This window comes from Coregonus lavaretus (assembly GCF_964263955.1).
Source record: "Coregonus lavaretus genome assembly, chromosome: 34".
Classification (NCBI taxonomy): domain Eukaryota; kingdom Metazoa; phylum Chordata; class Actinopteri; order Salmoniformes; family Salmonidae; genus Coregonus; species Coregonus lavaretus.
Genome location: NC_140021.1, coordinates 18,165,053 through 18,185,367, shown reverse-complemented (window position 1 = coordinate 18,185,367; position 20,315 = coordinate 18,165,053). Strand labels below are relative to the sequence as shown.

Genomic DNA, 20,315 nt, shown 5'->3' with positions numbered 1-20,315 from the left:
TCCGTTCAACCAAAAATCTCCAATTTGGACTCCAGACCAAAGGACACATTTCCACCGGTCTAATGTCCATTGCTCATGTTTCTTGGCCCAAGCAGGTCTCTTCTTCTTATTGGTGTCCTTTAGTAGTGGTTTCTTTGCAGCAATTCGACCATGTGATTCACACAGTCCCCTCTGAACAGTTGATGTTGAGATGTCTCTGTGACTTGAACTCTGTGAAGTATTTATTTGGGCTGCAATTTCTGAGGCTGTTAACTCTAATGAACTTATCCTCTGCAGCAGAGGTAACTCTGGGTCTTCCATTCCTGTGGTGGTCCTCATGAGATCCAGTTTCATCGTAGCGCTTGAATGGATTTTTGCGACTGCACTTGAAGAAACTTTCAAAGTTCTTGAAATGTTCCGTATTGACTGACCTTCATGTCTTAAAATAATGATGGACTGTCATTTCTCTTTGCTCATTTGAGCTGTTCTTGACATTATATGGACTTGGTCTTTTACCAAAAGGGATATATTTTGTATACAGTGAGGGAACAAAGTATTTGATCCCCTGCTGATTTTGTACGTTTGCCCACTGACAACGAAATGATCAGTCTAAAATGTTAATGGTAGGTTTATTTGAACAGTGAGAGACAGAATAACAACAAAATAATTCAGAAAACGCATGTCAAAAATGTTATAAATTGATTTGCATTTTAATGAGGGAAATAAGTATTTGACCCCCTCTCAATCAGAAAGATTTCTGGCTCCCAGGTGTCTTTTATACAGGTAACGAGCTGAGATTAGGAGCACACTCTTAAAGGGAGTGCTCCTAATCTCAGTTTGTTACTTGTATAAAAGACACCTGTCCACAGAAGCAATCAATCAATCAGATTCCAAACTCTCCACCATGGCCAAGACCAAAGAGCTCTCCAAGGATGTCAGGGACAAGATTGTAGACCTACACAAGGCTGGAATGGGCTACAAGACCATCGCCAAGCAGCTTGGTGAGAAGGTGACAACAGTTGGTGCGATTATTCGCAAATGGAAGAAACACAAAATAACTGTCAATCTCCCTCGGCCTTACAAATTAGCTTTTAAGAACGCACACCTGTTAATTGAAATGCATTCTAAGTGACTACCTCATGAAGCTGGTTCAGAGAATGCCAAGAGTGTGCAAAGCTGTCATCAAGGCAAAGGGTGATTCCATATGTGTTATTTCATAGTTTTGACATCTTCACTATTATTCTACAATGTAAAGAATAGTAAAAATAAAGAAAAACCCAGGAATGAGTGTATATACAGTACCAGTCAAAAGTTTGGGCACACCTACTATGAAATAACACATATGGAATCATGTAGTAATCCAAAAAGTGTTAAACAAATCAAAATATATTTTCTATTTTAGATTCTTCAAAGTAGCTACTCCACTTCGCATCTGTGTACATGTCTCTGTGTATGCTACTGGCTTGTGTATGTTGACACTCATGTTAATGTACAGTGCTTTCAGAAAGTATTCATACCCCTTGACTTTTTCCACATGTTGTTACGTTACAGCCTTATTCTGAAATTGATTATTGTTTTTCTTTTTCTCCTCAATCTACACACAATACCCCACAATGACAAAGCAAAAACAGGTTTTTAGAAATTTCAGCAAAGTTATTAAAAATAAAAACGGAAATATCAAATGTACATATAAAATTTACTCAGTACTTTGTTGAAGCACCTCTGGCAGCGATTACAGCCTCGAGTCTTATAATAATATAATAATAATATGCCATTTAGCAGACGCTTTTATCCAAAGCGACTTACAGTCATGCGTGCATACATTTTTTTTGTGTATGGGTGGTCCCGGGGATCGAACCCACTACCTTGGCGTTACAAGCGCCGTGCTCAACCAGTCTTCTTGGGTATGACGCTACAAGCTTGGCACACATGTATTTCTCCCATTCTTCTCTGCACATCCTCTCAAGCTACGTCAGGTTGGATGGGAGCGTCGCTGCACAGCTATTTTCAGGTCTCTCCAGAGATGTTTGATCGAGTTCAAGTCCGGGCTCTGGCTGGACCACTCAAGGACATTCACTTGTCCCAAAGCCACTCCTGCATTGTCTTGACTGTGTGCTTAGTGTCGTTGTCCTGTTGGAAGGTGAACCTTCGCCCCAGTCTGAGGTCCTGAGCACTCTGGAGCAGGTTTTCATCAAGGATCTCTCTGTACTTTGCTCAGTTCATCTTTCCCTCGATCCTGACTAGTCTCCTAGTCCCTGCCGCTAAAAGATATCCCCACAGCATGATGCTGCCACTACCATGCTTCACCGTAGGGATGGTGCCAGGACTCCTCCAGACGTGACGATTGGCATTCACTTCAATCTTGGTTTCATCAGACCAGAGAATCTTGTTTCTCATGGTCTGAGAGTCTTTAGGTGCCTTTTGGCAAACTCCAAGTGGGCTGTCATGTGCCTTTTACTGAGGAGTGGCTTCCGTCTGCCCACTCTATAAAGGCCTGATTGGTGGAGTGCTGTAGATATTCTCCCATCTCCACAGGAACTCTGGAGCTCCTTCAGAGTGACCATCTAGTTATTGGTCACCTTCCTGACCAAGGCCCTTCGCCCCAATTGCTCAGTTTAGCCGGGCGGCCAGATCTAGGAAGAGTCTTGGTGGTTCCAAACTTCTTCCATTTAAGAATGATGGAGGCCACTGTGTTCTTGGGGACCTTCAATGCTGCAGAAATGTTTTGGTGTTCTTCCCCAGATCTGTGCCTCGACACAATCCTGTCTCGGAGCTCTAAGGACAATTCCTTCGACCTCATGACTTGGTTTTTGCTCTGACATCCACTGTCAACTTTGGGACCTTATGTAGACAGGTGCATGCCTTTCCTAATCATGCCCAATCAATTGAATTTACCACAGGTGGACTCCAATCAAGTTGTAGAAACATCTCAAGAGCTCTAGCTCTAGCCTGGACAATTCGTCGGCCAGTCTGCACAGCGTGCTATCGACCCAGCGTGCTATCGACCCAGAGCTTATTGGACTTTCTGCCGGAATCACTGGACCCTAGCGCCGGATCATCACAACCAGCTAGCTAGCTGCAACCTGTTGTTGGCTGATTACCATTACCATTGCCCTATAGCAAGCACCAGTTAGCCTTGAGCTAGCCTCAGGCCCATCTCCCGGCTATCTACCTCTCTGTCAACCGGACGGGACCTCCTAGTGTTGACACTGAGCCCCGCCGATCCAACACGACTGGTTTGCCGACGAAATAGTCTGATGTGGTTTCAACAGGCTTCCCGTTGCGACGACCACGAAGATCCATCTGCCAGCCCCGGCCCGCTAGCACACGCAAACTACAACTGTGCTCCCTGCTAGCTGTGCTGAAGCACCAATTTGAACTGCTCTCGGACTCACATATTGCTGTTCACTGGACCTTATGATCACTCAGCTGCACAGCTGATGCCTGCTGGACTGTTCCTTTACACGGTACCCTGTCCTGTTTATTCTGTTTAGTCTTAGCCCAAACGTTATCGCTATTTCCAGTTGTGTCTTAGCTCTCTCTAATAACACATGTGACTGCTTTATGCCTCTCTCCCATGTCAATTATGCCTTGCCTATTGCTGTTTGGGTTAGTTCTTATTATACAATTTCAATGTAGAACCCCTAGTCCCTCTCAAACTGCCTCATATAGTTCCTTTGTTCCTCCCCCCATACACGCCGAGACCGGCTCAATCGATGCCTCCAATGACGCTATCTCTTTCATTGTTACCCAACGCTTAGGGTTACCTGAACTGTACTCATATCCTTCCATATCCTTTTCTGTACATAATGCCCTGAATCTTTTCTACAACGCCCGGAGAACTGCCCCCTTTATTCTATGTACCCAACGCACTAGAAGACCAGTTCTTAAAGCCTTTAGTCGTATCCTTATTCTAGTCCTCCTCTGTTCCTCTGGTGATGTAGAGGCTAACCCAGGCCCTGCAGCCCCCAGTATCACTCCTACTCCCCAGGAGCTATCATTTGTTGACTTCTGTAACCGTAAAAGTCTTGGTTTTCTGCACATAAATATCAGAAGCCTCCTTCCTAAGTTTGAGTTATTCACTGCGTTAGCACACTCCGCCAACCCTGATGTTCTAGCAGTGTCTGAATCCTGGCTTAGGAAGGCCACCAAAAATTCTGAAATTTCCATCCCCAACTATAACATTTTCCGTCTAGATAGAACTGCCAAAGGGGGTGGAGTTGCAATCTACTGTAGAGATAGCCTACAGAGCTCCATCATACTATCCAGGTCTGTGCCCAAACAGTTTGAGCTTCTACTTCTAAAAATCCACCTTTCCAGAAATAAATCTCTCACTGTTGCCGCTTGCTACAGACCCCCCTCAGCCCCCAGCTGTGCCCTGGACACCATATGTGAATTGATTACCCCCCATCTATCCTCAGAGTTCGTACTGCTTGGTGACCTAAATTGGGATATGCTTAACACCCCGGCCATCCTACAATCTAAACTAGATGCCCTCAATCTCACACAAATTATCAACGAACCTACCAGGTACAACCCTAAATCCGTAAACATGGGTACCCTCATAGATATCATCCTGACTAACTTACCCTCTAAATACACCTCCGCTGTCTTCAACCAGGATCTCAGCGATCACTGCCTTATTGCCTGCGTCCGTAACAGGACCGCGGTCAAACGACCACCCCTCATCACTGTCAAACGCTCCCAAAAACACTTCAGCGAGCAGGCCTTCCTAATTGACCTGGCCCAGGTATCCTGGATGGATATAGATCTCATTCCGTCAGTAGAGGATGCCTGGTTGTTCTTTAAAAGTAATTTCCTCTCAATCTTAAATAGACATGCCCCATTCAAAAAATACAGAACTAAGAACAGATATAGCCCCTGGTTCTCCTCAGACTTGACTGCCCTTGACCAGCACAAAAACATCCTGTGGCGTACTGCATTAGCATCAAATAGCCCCCGCGATATGCAACTTTTCAGGGAAGTTAGGAACCAATATACACAAGCAGTTAGGAAAGCAAAGGCTAACTTTTTCAAACAGAAATTTGCATCCTGTAGCACTAACTCCAAAAAGTTTTGGGACACTGTAAAGTCCATGGAAAATAAGAGCACTTCCTCCCAGCTGCCCACTGCACTGAGGATAGGAAACACTATCACCACCGATAAATCTACAATAATCGAGAATTTCAACAAGCATTTTGCTACGGCTGGCCATGCTTTCCACCTGGCTACCACTACCCCGGCCACCAGCTCTGCACCCTCCGCTGCAACTTGCCCATGCCCCCCCCGCTTCTCCTTCACACAAATCCAGACAGCTGATGTTCTGAAAGAGCTGCAAAATCTGGACCCCTACAAATCATCTGGGCTAGACAATCTGGACCCTTTCTTTCTAAAACTAGCCGCCGAAATTGTCGCAACCCCTATTACTAGCCTGTTCAACCTCTCTTTCGTAACGTCTGAGATCCCCAGAGATTGGAAAGCTGCCGCGGTCATCCCCCTCTTCAAAGGGGGTGACACTCTAGATCCAAACTGTTACAGACCCATATCCATCCTGCCCTGCCTTTCAAAAGTTTTTGAAAGCCAAGTCAACAAACAGATCACCGACCATTTCGAATCCCACCGTACCTTCTCCGCTATGCAATCCGGTTTCCGAGCTGGTCATGGGTGCACTTCAGCCACGCTCAAGGTCGTAAACGATATTATAACTGCGATCGATAATAGACAGTACTGTGCAGCCGTTTTCATTGACCTGGCCAAGGCTTTCGACTCTGTCAACCACCGCATTCTTATTGGCAGACTAAATAGCCTTGGTTTCTCAAATGACTGCCTCGTCTGGTTCACCAACTACTTCTCAGATAGAGTTCAATGTGTCAAATCGGAGGGCCTGTTGTCTGGACCTATGGCAGTCTCTATGGGGGTGCCACAGGGTTCAATTCTTGGGCCAACTCTTTTCTCTGTGTATATCAATGACGTCGCTCTTGCTGCTGGTGACTCTCAGATCCACCTCTACGCAGACGACACCATTTTGTATACATCTGGCCCTTCATTGGACACTGTGTTAACAAACCTCCAAACGAGCTTCAATTCCATACAACACTCCTTCAGTAGCCTCCAACTGCTCTTAAACACTAGTAAAACTAAATGCATGCTCTTCAACCGAACGCTGCTTGCACCCGCCCACCCGACTAGAATCACTACTCTAGACGGGTCTGACCTAGAGTATGTGGACAACTACAAATATCTAGGTGTCTGGTTAGACTGTAAACTCTCCTTCCAGACTCACATTAAGAATCTCCAATCCAAAGTTAAATCTAGAATCGGTTTCCTATTTCGCAACAAAGCCTCCTTCACTCATGCTGCCAAACATGCCCTCGTAAAACTGACTATCCTACCGATCCTTGACTTCGGCGATGTCATTTACAAAATAGCCTCCAACACTCTACTCAGCAAAATTGGATGTTGTCTATCACAGTGCCATCCGTTTTGTCTCCAAAGCCCCATATAATACCCACCACTGTGACCTGTACGCTCTTGTTGGCTGGTCCTCACTACATATTAGTCGCCAAACCCACTGGCTCCAGGCCATCTATAAATCACTGCTAGGCAAATCCCCGCCTTATCTTAGCTCATTGGTCACCATAGCAACACCCACCCGTAGTCTGCGCTCCAGCGGGTATATCTCACTGGTCATCCCCAAAGCCAACACCTCCTTTGGCCGCAATTCCTTCCAGTTCTCTGCTGCCAATGACTGGAACAAATTGCAAAAATCTCTGAAGCTGGAGACACTTATCTCCCTCACTAACTTTAAGCATCAGTTGTCAGAGCACCTTACCGATCACTGCACCTGTACACAGCCCATCTGAAATTAGCCCGCCCAACTACCTCATCCCTATATTGTTATTTATTTTGCTCATTTGTACCCCAGTATCTCTATTTGCACATCATCTCTTGCACATCATTCCAGTGTTAATACTAAATTGTAATTATTTTGCACTATAGCCTATTTTATTGCCTTACCTCCATAACTTGCTAAATTTGCACACTGTATATTATATGTATTTCTGTTGTATTTTTGACTTTGTTTTGTTTTACCCCATATGTAACTCTGTGTTGTTGTTTTTATCGCACTGCTTTGCTTTATCTTGGCCAGGTCGCAGTTGTAAATGAGAACTTGTTCTCAACTGGTTTACCTGGTTAAATAAAGGTGAAATAAAAATAAATAAAAAAATAAAGGATGATCAATGGAAACAGGATGTACCTGAGGTCAATTTCGAGTCTCATAGCAAAGGGTCTGAATACTCATGTAAATAAGGTATTTCTGTTTTTTATTTTTTATATATTTGCAAAAGAATCGAAAACCCTGTTTTCGCTTTGTCATTATGGGGCATTGTGTGTAGATTGAGGAGGAAAAATATGTATTTAATCCATTTTATAATAATGTTGTAACATAACAAAATGTGGAAAAAGTAAAGCTGTCTGAATACTTTCCGAATGCACTGCAATGCATGTGCAGGTGTGTTGTTTCTAACACTCTCTGTGCACAGTCTGTGCTGCATGCATGTTAGAGTGTGAGACACGCATGTGAGAGTTCCAGTAATCAGCGGATGAAAGAGATAGGGGATCCAGAGAAATAAGATCAAACCGCCTCTCCTCCTCTTCTATCCGCCTCTCTCTCTCTCTCTCTTTCTCTCTCTCTCTCTAGCACTAGGGAGTGAGATGAATAGGGAAGTGGGCTGGGATAGGCTAGGAGAGTATGCTATTTACTCTAAAGAGAGATCTCTTCATTAAAGCTGAACCCACCAGACTGTTGGGTGATGTTAGTGCTCACTGTTCAATGCTAGAAAGTACCACCTTTCATAGATTATTCTAATGGATCAAACTTGGTGCAAGCCGAACACATTAGATCCCTCCATTTATATCCTATCCTTCTACTTCTAAGGTTTCCATTGGTTATCGTATAAGGAGAGTTAGCCTCATGTGATTTGAATAATAGTGAATGTTTTCTATTCTTAAAATAATCCTTATAGACAGAGCATCCTTGCTGCCTCTCAGGATTGCATTGAAATGAAAGAAGTTTAAATCGATTTAACTCTTATTGTGGCATGATGCTACTACTTACCGTTCCAAGGTTGGTGCTCAAGCATATGATTGATCATTTTACATTTACATTTTAGTCATTTAGCAGACGCTCTTATCCAGAGCGACTTACAGTGCATACATTATTTTTATTTTCATACCCCCTGTGGGAAACGAACCCACAACCCTGGCGTTGCAAACACCATGCTCTATCAACTGAGCTACATCCCTACCCTGGACCAATTGCGCGCCGCCCCATGGGTCTCCCGGTCGCGGCCGGCTACGACACAGCTAGCACTGTGCTGCAGTGCCTTAGACCACTGCGCCACTCGGGAGACTAGATCATCAGATGCTACTTTAACAAGGTGTCTCTGATTCACATTGATTGATGATTTGATTAAGTATAGTAATTAATCTGTCTGATTTCTGTTCATATCACGATGGATCAAACAGAGAATCTAGGGCAGACAGTCTTATAGAAGTGTTTTACTTAGTGACTGACTGTAAGTCACCTCATTAACGAATCATTCAAGTCTTCCTTAAACAAGAAGTGCAAGAGGAGATATGAAAATGTGAGAAGTAATATAGATATATTTTTTCCACTACAACACTATGGCATCGCTGTGTCACAGCCCCCGGTCCCCTATGTTGCAACAATTGAGTACCATACCGTAACAACCCTAGCTTTAGGGAGTGCTGGAGCTCATTTGGAACTGTAGATATCTTTCTCCTTACCAGAGGGTAAAGCGACCGGGGCTCCAATACGACCAGTGCTCCTACCTACACCCACCGTTGGCAAGAACTACCCTCTTCGTCTTCCTCTCCTCACACTGCAATACCACTACCATCACAGTCAACGCCGTCCAACAAAAACAATGCTGAAAAACAATGGTTGTTGTTGTTGAGGAAATGGTAAAAAATAAATAGTATAGATTACCTGACTGTTTGCTTTGTGCTTTTTATTGTTCCAATTATCAACACCTTCCTGCTCAGTAGGAGCTAGATAATATATTGGGAGCAAAAAGCTTTAGGATGTTGAAAGGCTATGGAATGGTGTGTTGCATAAAGGAATGGTTTGGCTTGGGGAAACAAAAGAGGAGAAAGGGAAGAAATCAACTGATTTACATCAACAAAGGGCTCAGATATGTATTCTATTCTCCTCCTATCACCGCAGGGTGAAACGCATGCAGTATAGAAGAATGAGAACTGGAGGGAATTGCACACACACACACACACACACACACACACACACACACACACACACACACACACTGTTCTGTTAACTCCAACCTCCAACTGTAAGATTGATCACCTCATTTTGAAGCTCAAAGCCTGGTTTTGGCCTTTACTGGAGTGTGTCATACACCATGCATTGTGAGAGCTAACTCGCTTCAGGATAGGCACGCATATCAAGCTTAAAGAGGCCAACTCTCACACATCAGACACGCATACACACATATTGGGCATGAGTGCATGTGCACACACACACACACACATATTTTTACAGCAATTTCTTCTGGCTTCAAGCCATTGCAGATTGAAACGTTTCATAAAGGAATCATGGAATTGAGGAGTGCAGAATCCTATATGATTCTATATGTAGGTCTCCTCTCCTGTCTGTGTGAGAATGGTTATGTTGATAGAGACTATTGTCTCTCCCTACCACCCTGTGTGTGTGTGTGTGTTCTAGGTGGTGTGTGTGGTGCATAACTTCAAAGGCAAGCTGTTGCTCAGTGAAGACCCCCCGCAGGACAACATGCCTAACGCTCCCATGATGAACATGTCCAGAGTGGAGAGCCCACTGGAGAAGTACATCGCCTCGCAGGTACTCAACCCTATGGCCTATATACTATTCCCTACTACACCCTACACCAGGGATGGGCAACTCCAGTCCTCGGGGGCCGGAGTGGTGTAACACTTTTCCCCCATCCCTAGCAAAAGCTGATTAACAGCTGATTAAACTAATTGCATTCTAAACTGAAGATTAGTTAATTATTGGAGTAAGGTTTGTTAGCTGGGGCTGGGGCAAAAGTGTGACACCAATCAGGCCACCGAGGAGTTGCCCATCCCTGCCCTACACCCTATGGGCACACCCTATCCCCTACACCCCTCAAACTCAACTCTGGACCTCGAAGCCAGTTCCACTGTGTTTGTTCACTCTCTATTCAGGGACTGATTTTGACCTGGGACACCAGGTGGGTGCAATTAATTATCAAGTAGAACAGAAAACCAGCAGGCTCCGGACCTCGTAGGGTAAGAGTTGAGTACCCCTGCCCTACACCCTATGTACACTATGAATATACTCTAGGATTGCTATACTGTCAAACTCTTAACATGGTTGTTTTGATCATATAGATAACGTTTTGAACTCAGTGATATGGGTCATACTAGCTGTCCATTTGAAGTGTTACCACACTGGTTTATTTGAACATGTCATTGATTAGGCTACTGACAACTAAGCTGTGTGGAGTGGAGTTTAAGAATACTCTGGCACCTACTACCATACCTCGTTCAAAGGCACTTAAATATGTTGTCTTGCCCATTCACCCTCTAAATGGCACACATGCACAGTCCACGTCTCAATTGTCTCAAGGGTTAAAAATCATTCTTTAACCTGTCTCCTCCCCTTCATCTACACTGATTGAAGTGGATTTGACATTTGACATCAATAAGGGATCATAGCTTTCACCTGATCAGTCTATATCATGTGTTGCTAATGTTTTGTACACTCAGTGTAACTTAAACATTCTGTACATATCCATACCATTAAACTCCTGTAGGAGACAGATGAGGATGAGCCTCCTCAGTCGTTCAAAGAGCGCATTCTGGGGTTCTTTCGCTGGATCAGAGGGCGCTTTGGGCGCTTCGAGCACCTGCAGAACACAAGGCAATAAACGTATGCACCCGTTTTTGTGAGGGCTCCGAGCCTGCCTGCCAACTCTCTGGAACACATTGGCTGCATCCCAAATGGCACCCTATTCTCTTTATAGTGCACTACTTGGTCAAAAGTCTGTTCAAAAGTAGTGCTCTATGTAGGGAATAGGGTGTCATTTGGGATGCAGAACACTACACAGACAGACTGGCTGACCATCTGACCAACTGGGCCTGTTAGACAGGCAGCCAATGGGCCAAAGGAGATTCCAATCAGGCCAAGATGAATATGATGATTCAGTGTCCATAGTATTTGGCAACTCCTGGTTGAAGTGCTTTCTTTTCCTTCTTTCTCTTTTCCTTTCTGATGAGTTTCTGTTGATATAAACGACATGGCCAAAAGTATGTGGACACCTGCTCGTCAAACATCTCATTCCAAAATCATGGGCATTAATATGGAGTTGTTCCCTTCTTTGCTGCGTTAACGGCCTCTACTCTTCTGGGAAGGTTTTCTACTAGATTATTATTATTATTTTTATTTTTTTTAACCTTTATTTAACCAGGTAAGCCAGTTGAGAACAAGTTCTCATTTACAACTGCGACCTGGCCAAGATAAAGCAAAGCAGTGCGATAAAAACAACAACACAGAGTTACATATGGGGTAAACAAAACATAAAGTAAAAAAATACAACAGAAAATATATATACAGTGTGTGCGAATATAGTAAGTTATGGAGGTAAGGCAATAAATAGGCCATAGTCCAAAATAGTTACAATTTCGTATTAACACTGGAATGATAGATGTGCAAAATATGATGTGCAAATAGAGATACTGGGGTGCAAATTAGCAAAATAAATAATAATATGGGGATGAGGTAGTTGGGTGGGCTAATTTCAGAATGGCTGTGTACAGGTGCAGTGATCGGTAAGCTGCTCTGACAACTGACGCTTAAAGTTAGTGAGGGAGATAAGAGTCTCCAGCTTCAGAGATTTTTGCAGTTCGTTCCAGTCATTGGCAGCAGAGAACTGGAAGGAACGGCGGCCAAAGGAGGTGTTGGCTTTGGGGATGACCAGTGAGATATACCTGCTAGAGTGCAGACTATGGGTGGGTGTTGCTATGGTGACCAGTGAGCTAAGATAAGACGGGGATTTGCCTAGCAGTGATTTATAGATGGCACATTGGAACATTGCTGAGGGGACTTGCTTCCATTCAGCCACAAGAGCATTAGTGAGGTCAGGCACTGATGTTGGGCGATTAGGCCTGGCTCGCAGTCGGCATTCCAATTAATCCCAAAGTTGTTAGATGGGGTTGAGGTCAGGGCTCTGTGCAGGCCAGTCAAGTTCTTCCACACCGATCTCAACAAATCATTTCTGTATGGACCTTGCTTTGTGCACGGGGGCATTGTCATGCTGAAACAGCAAAGGGCCTTCCCCAAAAGTTGGAAGCACAGAATCGTCTAGAATGACATTGTATGCTGTACTGTTAAGATTTCCCCTTCACTGGAATTAAGGAGCCTAGCCCGAACCATGAAAAACAGCCGCAGACCATTATGCCTCCTCCACCAAACTTTACAGTTGGCACTATGCATTGGGGCAGGTAGCATTCTCCTGGCATCCGCCAAACCTAGATTGGAGTTTGGAACTCAGCAGTTAGTGTTGCAACCGAGGACAGACGATTTTTACATGCTGCACAAACTGACTTGTTGGAAAGGTGGCATCCTATGAATGTGCCACATTGAAAGTCACTGAGCTCTTCAGCATGGGACATTCTATTGCCAATGTTTAGTTATGGAGATTGCATGGCTGTGTGCTTGATTTTACACACCTGTTAGCCATGGGTGTGGCTGAAATAGTAGAATCCACTCATTTGAAGGTGTGTCCACATACTTTTGGCCATGTAGTGTATATTCAATCAGCTGCTATGACAGGTTGTTGTACTTGAATAATTAACACTTGCAGAAGTCAACATTAACACTGTTTTATGGGTGTTGATTGAATCCACATCTTCAATTTGGTATGCCATAAAATAGCTAGCAATGTCTCATCATTACCAATGACACCCTCAGCAGGAAAATTACCTCTTCTAAACATAGCCTCAAGACATCTGACAACAACCTCAGCGTGCACAAATGTATGCCAAAGAAACCTTTTTGGAAGAAAAAAACATCTGCAAATTCTAGCGACTAGCTAGTGAGCAGCGCTATGGATAATGTGATGTGACGTATTACCAGCCTGTTCAACTACAGCAGGTGGGGTAATTCTTCCACCATCTCTTTACCCAGCAACACTGACAAAAAACAGCATCAGTCCCATTTTAAACAAACTACAACTTTTAAGGCTTAATGAAGCCTTCATAAAACTTCTATAAGGCGCTTATGAAGACTTTATGAATGCCATATGAAGCCTTTACAAGTTGTAGTTTGCTTAAAATGAGACCACTGCATCTGACACATTAATTTCGTTTCGTTGGTTTCAGATCTGGGCAGGAGGGTACAGGGGTTATATGGCAGTTGAACCACATTATCAAGGTAGCACATAGCTACAGTACATCCCTGCACCCCCCTATTTACCCACAGCTGCCCTGCCTGTTGCTGCATGGCGCCCCCCCCTCCCCCTCCCCCACCATCCCACCCCCACCCTCTTGCGTTAGTATGGGTCATTCTAAGGCTCTCACATTAATCTTGAAGTGCCACTTTTGGCTACTTTTGAAAGCGTACTGTATGACCACTAAAATACACTCGGATTCCCCCTCTCCCTTGCTTTACTGCCAGAGCTGTTTTGAGAAAAGCTGCCTGATGATGACTCCCTCCCTGCTTATAGGCATAGAGTACAGCATCCCTAGTCTTCATTGATGAAAGCAGCAGAAGCAGTATCTATCATAATGCATTAACGTTTCATGAAAGAACCAGGAAATAAACTGACATGTTGTTTCCCATATCCACATGGGGGAAAACATGGGCTTTATACTACTAGAACAGAGCAACTAGAATCTAGAGCAGATGATGTTCAGCTTCTTAACGACTTACTTAACCCTGCCTCGTTTCAAAAGCTTTCATTTCTTCTGAGATAAAAAAGACAATAATCTTTGTGTAACTCGTCTTACATCATTGTTTTTTTCTTTCCTCCTTTTAGAATCACATCACCTTCGCTGAAGTCACATGACGTTGAATCGGCCGTTTTGCAAACCCATTGGACATCAACGCTCTTCACCGTCCAATCAAAAATCTAATAGTCGGGGTGCAACGCTAACTCATTATGTACGGCTACTGTATAAGGTCTGTCTGTGTTGTTGTCTTGTCGGTCCCTGTATCCAATCCTATGCCGCAGTCATGTAAAAACTCCTCAATAGCTTGATGGAAGGTCCTTTACTGTGTTTCTCCATCTATTTACTGCATTTATTTGATCTATTTTTGGACTTAATCCCCAAATGAAGAAAATCGACCTGATTCAACTTGAATTAACTTGACTTGTCATTATAAGCAGAAATGCTGACACGCTGTGACCCAGATGCCACTTTATACTGTAGAAGAGAGGACTTCATCATGGAAGTGACTGATCCATTTTCCCACAATGTTGGTCAGATATGTTCTTATTCATTCTGCCATCGCTTCATGTCAATTATATTTCATCATTGGACTCGTTTTTGTGTACACTTCCAATAAGCATTGTTACATTGTAAGAATCAGTATCCTAAATAATGGGACGATAGGTAGCCTATGTTGTGTTGAATTTGTAGATTTGTAGATTCAAAATGGCCCTGTTGCCACATACAGGGACATATATTTCAACCCCAGATTATGAGAAATCCATACCTATGATGTTGGTTAGACTTTGATTCATGTTGCTTCATGTTGCTTCACTTTTATTCATATTGCTTCATGTTGCTTCACTTTGATTCATGTTGCTTCATGTTGCTTCACTTTTATTCATGTTGCTTCATGTTGCTTCACTTTTATTCATGTTGCTTCATGTTGCTTCACTTTTATTCATGTTGCTTCATGTTGCTTCACTTTGATTCATGTTGTTTCATGTTGCTTCACTTTTATTAATGTTGCTTCATGTTGCTTCACTTTTATTCATGTTGCTTCATGTGGTAGTTCCTAAAGCCGATGCGCCATCAGCTGGAGCTCGAAGAGGGGTTGGTTATCATCTGTGTGTCAGCGTGTGTTTGTGTTTGCGTGTGTGTGTGCGAGTTGTGAAGCCTTGAGCTGTGTGTATTGACGTGGATGTCGTTTAAGGCAGCCCCCCGCACCTCTCTGATTCAGAGGGGTTGGGTTAAATGCGGAAGACACATTTCGGTTTAATGCATTCAGTTGTGCAACTGACTAGGTATCCCCTTTTACCCTTTCTGCCACACTCACAAATCCATAAAGGGTAGATAAACTGCAGCAGACAATCACCAGCTCCTCTCTCACTCACTTTCACTCACTCACTCTCTCTCTCTCACACACACACACACACACACACACACACACACACACACACACACACACACACACACACACACACACACACATACACCCACACACACACACACACACACACACACACACACACACACACACACACACACACACACACACACACACACACACACACACACACACACACACACACTCTTTATTCAACTCTCTCTCTCTGGTGTGGAAGTGATACAGCGAAAGGAGCACAATGTCGCTAATCGTTTAAGAATTAGTTTAAGTCTATTGTTGATACATATGAATGCATGTGACAGGGGACTGTGTCACTGTCTCACAGGCCAATATTGAGATTTGTTGTGTTATGGTCAAAACGTCATTGTCTTACTATCTCTCAGATATGAATGTATGTAACTTAGGTTCAACAATACCGCATCTGTCACTTTTGTTTGTTCAAGCGTGTGGTGAAATCTGAAAAGAGTCTTTCGACCTAAGACACCTCAGAGTATGCAGAAAAAAAATTGCACTTTGGGATGCAAGCTGCAATTCGATCGACCAACCCCAGTCAATGCGAAAATAGTTTTAAGAGGAGCAATAACATTCATTTTGTGACTGTTTTGCCCATGAGTAGAGAAGAGCAGAGCATAATATTGATGTCCCCATTATGTTGCCCCTGAAATCTATATTTTTGTAATGATCACTAAAGCACTTAATTATCATAAAGGACACAACGACACAGGAACATGACAACAGCAGCACTTTAAAATCAAGCTTAACTCAAAAACGCAGGCAAGATGGCCGCCCATACCGCTGCTGCTTGGAAAATATACATAATTATATCTAGAACATTCAGGATTTGTAAAATCTGCTAACATGTGCATTGCAAGACCTAACTGTTAGTGTTATTATATTCAAATGATGAAAATGAACTGTATAAAATGTAGGTCAATATCCTTCTGTCAAACATTATGGCTGTCTATTTTCTTATGGTTGTGCACTGTATGTATGTGTGTGTTTGTTCACAAAAAGTACAGTACATGTGTTACATGTTTATTTGATCAACGGACTATTATTACTTTTACATAGCTATACCATGTTATAAAAGTACACATGACTATGTTCCGATTTTTTTATACTCTGACTTGTGAATAGAGTTAATATTTCCTCTATTTATGTTGTTTTACAACCTCTACTACATACTCAGAACTTTTTGTTGTACTACACATTCATACCTTTTTGTTAAACTACATATTATATAGTTATATATTATATAGTGGTCCTCTATAGCTCAATTGGTAGAGCATGGCGCTTGTAACGCCAGGGTAGTGGGTTCAATCCCCGGGACCACCCATACGTAAAAATGTATGCACACATGACTGTAAGTCGCTTTGGATAAAAGCGTCTGCTAAATGGCATATTATATTCATACCTTTTTCTTAAACTTTTGGTCGATAGACAAGACTTTCATGCAACCTAGCTACTGTTTTTTGTTTTAAATGACTGATAATTCTTCTTATTGTTCCCTGTTTTGAAGTCAGACTGTTACATTGTCATTATTTAGAATAGTGAATAATTTTGTATGGATGTTGTTAATATTCTGGTCACCCAGTTGTTTTACCATACTTCTATTTAATTCCTTTGTCTTTTTATCATGACCTTTTACACTGTAGACAAAATGAAGTTTACAGTCTTGGAATAAAATATTATTCAATCAAAATTGCTCGCTCCTCCTATGCATTCACTAACCTACTCTGAATACTAAATATATTGCTATTTGCTTGAGTCATGTTTGTCTGTTGTGAATTATGTGTTGAAAATCATCTCCACATTGTACTTCCTCCCTGAGACAGATTGACTGACCTACACTGTAAAAGATGCACAATGTGCAGTAGGGTGACATCCCAGTCTGTTGGGGACTCGTTCTGCCGCTGGTTCCTTGACTGACTCTCGGAGTCCTATGGAAGACAAACAAACAAACAAACAAGCCATCCATCACAAGAGGGAACGAGCGGCAGAGATTCATTTATAACAGTCAATCACCAGAGTAGAGGGACATGCTGTAGGACAGAGCATTTCTGAAGCTGTTGTCTGCCTCCCAAATGACACCAAAACCCTTATGGGATTTGGTCAAAAGTAGTGCACTAAATAGGATATAGGTTGTCATTTGGGACATACAAGTTTCCCTCATTTGATTCTATAGAATCTCCTGGCACACTGATCTGTCTTATCTGTCCCCTGTGGGATGTATCAAGTGTCTCGAAGGAGTGCTGATTTATGATCAGTTTTTCCTGTTAGATCACAATTAATAAGACTACATAGATGTGGGGATCTGATCCTAGATCAGCACTCCTACTCTGAGACATTTGATACATACAGCCCCTCTGCATGACTTGGAAGTTTCCCTGTCGTTCTGAATACAATGTCTTCAATTTAAAAAATCGCACCCATTCAATCTCTATGCGAACATTCATCCACATGTGAACTTCAAATCTTCAGACTTTCCAACCATATGTGCGGTTTGATCCACTTGATCCACTTTGTGTTGCCATGGAAATTAATTATGTATTGGACCAAATGGATCCTGGTGTTTCTAAAAATCCTATAGAGTTATTACAAACCTATGAAAATATACTACAGAAAGAAAGAAATTCATATTCTGGTCTTGAATCGTGTTCACTTGAAGCAGTTCTAAGTTAAACAATGTCCTTGTGATCTTTGTTGCGAGCTGAAAGCACCTGTTTCAATTGAGAGGGAAACGTTTTGTAAAGGGTGCTGCTGAGAATACTTAATGTTCGACGAGGAAGCTGGAAGAATAGTAGCATTATTACAGTAAAGTAGGGTGTCATTATGTTTCTATTCACAGCCATTTACATAGACGACAGAAATTAGAATGTATCAATGTGATGTCTCAATTTAGAATTGAGATTTTCCAGCGATAATTACATTCCAATTTGATTTGGAGGTGAAGAATACAGGAGTGGTTGACAGATGGGCAGCTTCTGTTATGCACATACAACTAGTGGTGGCAGTACTTAATGTGTACACTCTGAGTGGAGTGACAGAGAGAGTCGCCGTGGAAATACTCACCCAGGGCCATGTTGATTTTTCACCCCACCGCAAGGATTCTTCTCTGGGCATCTGTCTCCCTTTTCCAACCCCACCTCCACCTCTCTGGTCCCTCCTGGAGCCACTGACCTTCCATCCATGCTGTTGGCTGGCTCCTTTGCTGTCTTTAGCCCAGCCAGAGAGCCCAGTATCTGGATGATGTGTCTGGGTCTGGCTGCCCCTGGATACACCAGAACCCCAATCACTATTATGCCTAAGGCTGGTGAGACTGTGGCTGTCAACTGATGCCCCAGAGAACTTTGTCACTTTCCTGGAGTGGTGTTTTGGTTGACCGACCCGCACCTGTGCTCCCCTGTCACCGACGGGCTTCCCCAGCAACCTCCAACCCACCGGTCTGTGTCCAGCTCCAGATGTGGTCGGGCTCACATGGTTCATATAGTTCATCCTAGAGGACATACGTTGGCACAGCTCCAGTATCTCACAGCCAGATGCTTCGACTGTATTCTGAAGGTTTGGCAAGATTCTGGAAGGGAGCCGAGATGGTTCAGGGTTCTGTGCCACCATCGCCCTACACCGCCATGGCACTGCTAATTCCTGTTCCTCTGCAGATTGCTCTACACATGAAACACATGAAGAGGCTGGGCCCCAATGGGACCTGGTCAGTGAAACAGATGAAGAGGCTGGGCCCCAATGGGACCTGGTCAGTGGTAGCGGTCGCTGCTTCAGTCTCTGTTGTTTGATGTTTTTTTGTTCAGACTGCGCTGAAGAACATTTTGGGCTTTGAGCAACGTTTCTGTTCTTCTGAGGCGGAGGATCATCGGCGCCCGTTTGGGAATGCATCTGAGCACAGTTGGAATTGGACGTGTTAAATCTCTCCCAGCAGGGGTTGGTTTGGAGCTGTCTGGGAGATTTCACTGGGAGAGGAACGAGATCGGCAGTGAGCTTCTCCACTATCTCCATCCCATCCCCCACTTCTTCTACTGCATAGGACCATGGCTCAGTTATCAAATGGGACGACGCTACGATATTCCTCACATCCAAACATCTGCAGTTCAGATTGAACTCACTTCTAGCCCTCTGGCGTCCGTGAAATTCATTATCATCTGGGGGAGAAAAAAGTATGGGAGAATGTTCATGTTTACGGCTCTAATCTTGTCACGCTACTCAGCTGTGGCAGTGTGTTAGACTACAGCGCGAGCCCTCAAACCAACATGTTGAAATCAGTTCATTATATATGTAAAAGGCATAGAAGTCAAAGTGAATAATTTACATGGAGAAAATGACATCATTAGGGATTTAATGATAAGACAGGATAGGTATGTTTATTCTCAGCCATACTACAAAGCCTTGACACCAATGTCAGTGACGTTTACCCTCAGCTTTTTAGCTGATCGCAAACATTCTTTAGAAAGAATAACATAAAAATAGCATAGAAAAAAAATACCCTCAAGCAAACAGACCCAAAAGCCAAATGAGTGTTACCACCCTTACGGAAAAAACACATGAATTTCACGTGATCTCATGTGAAGTTAATGTGATAACATGAAGCTACACGTGAAAACATGATCTCGTGAAAGAAATGTGACAACATGGGGATGCAATATTTCACCAACATCTGAAAGTTTTCACGTGAATGTTTTTCAAATGTGAAAATGCAATTCCACATGTGAGAGTAAGATTTTCACATGTGAATGTTTTTGAAATGGTGAAAACATGTTACTCTCCTCACATGTGAAAAGGTGGTGCTAACATGTGAACTCTAAATGTAATACATGTGAATATATGGTTTCACATGTGAACATTTCAGCTCAACATGTGAAAACAGCTATTTCACATGTGAAAATATGATAAAATGGTATGGGGGTTTTAAGGTAGGTGGTACGCTGTTCAGCTAAAATAGTGTAAA

General features: G+C 43.1%; 1 protein-coding gene across 1 annotated transcript in view; it reads left to right on the top strand.

Annotated features, from left to right (window-relative positions):
• The window catches only part of plppr5b (phospholipid phosphatase related 5b), a gene marked incomplete at both ends in the record, with an annotated part of 91,269 nt that extends 77,182 nt beyond the window's left edge, over window positions 1-14,087 (top strand). The window contains 2 exons of the mRNA XM_084151890.1: window positions 9,746-9,880; window positions 14,058-14,087. Coding sequence (XP_084008016.1) covers window positions 9,746-9,880; window positions 14,058-14,087 — 165 coding nt within the window. The remainder of the gene's footprint in view (window positions 1-9,745; window positions 9,881-14,057) is intronic.
• Between the last annotated feature and the right edge of the window lie 6,228 nt (window positions 14,088-20,315).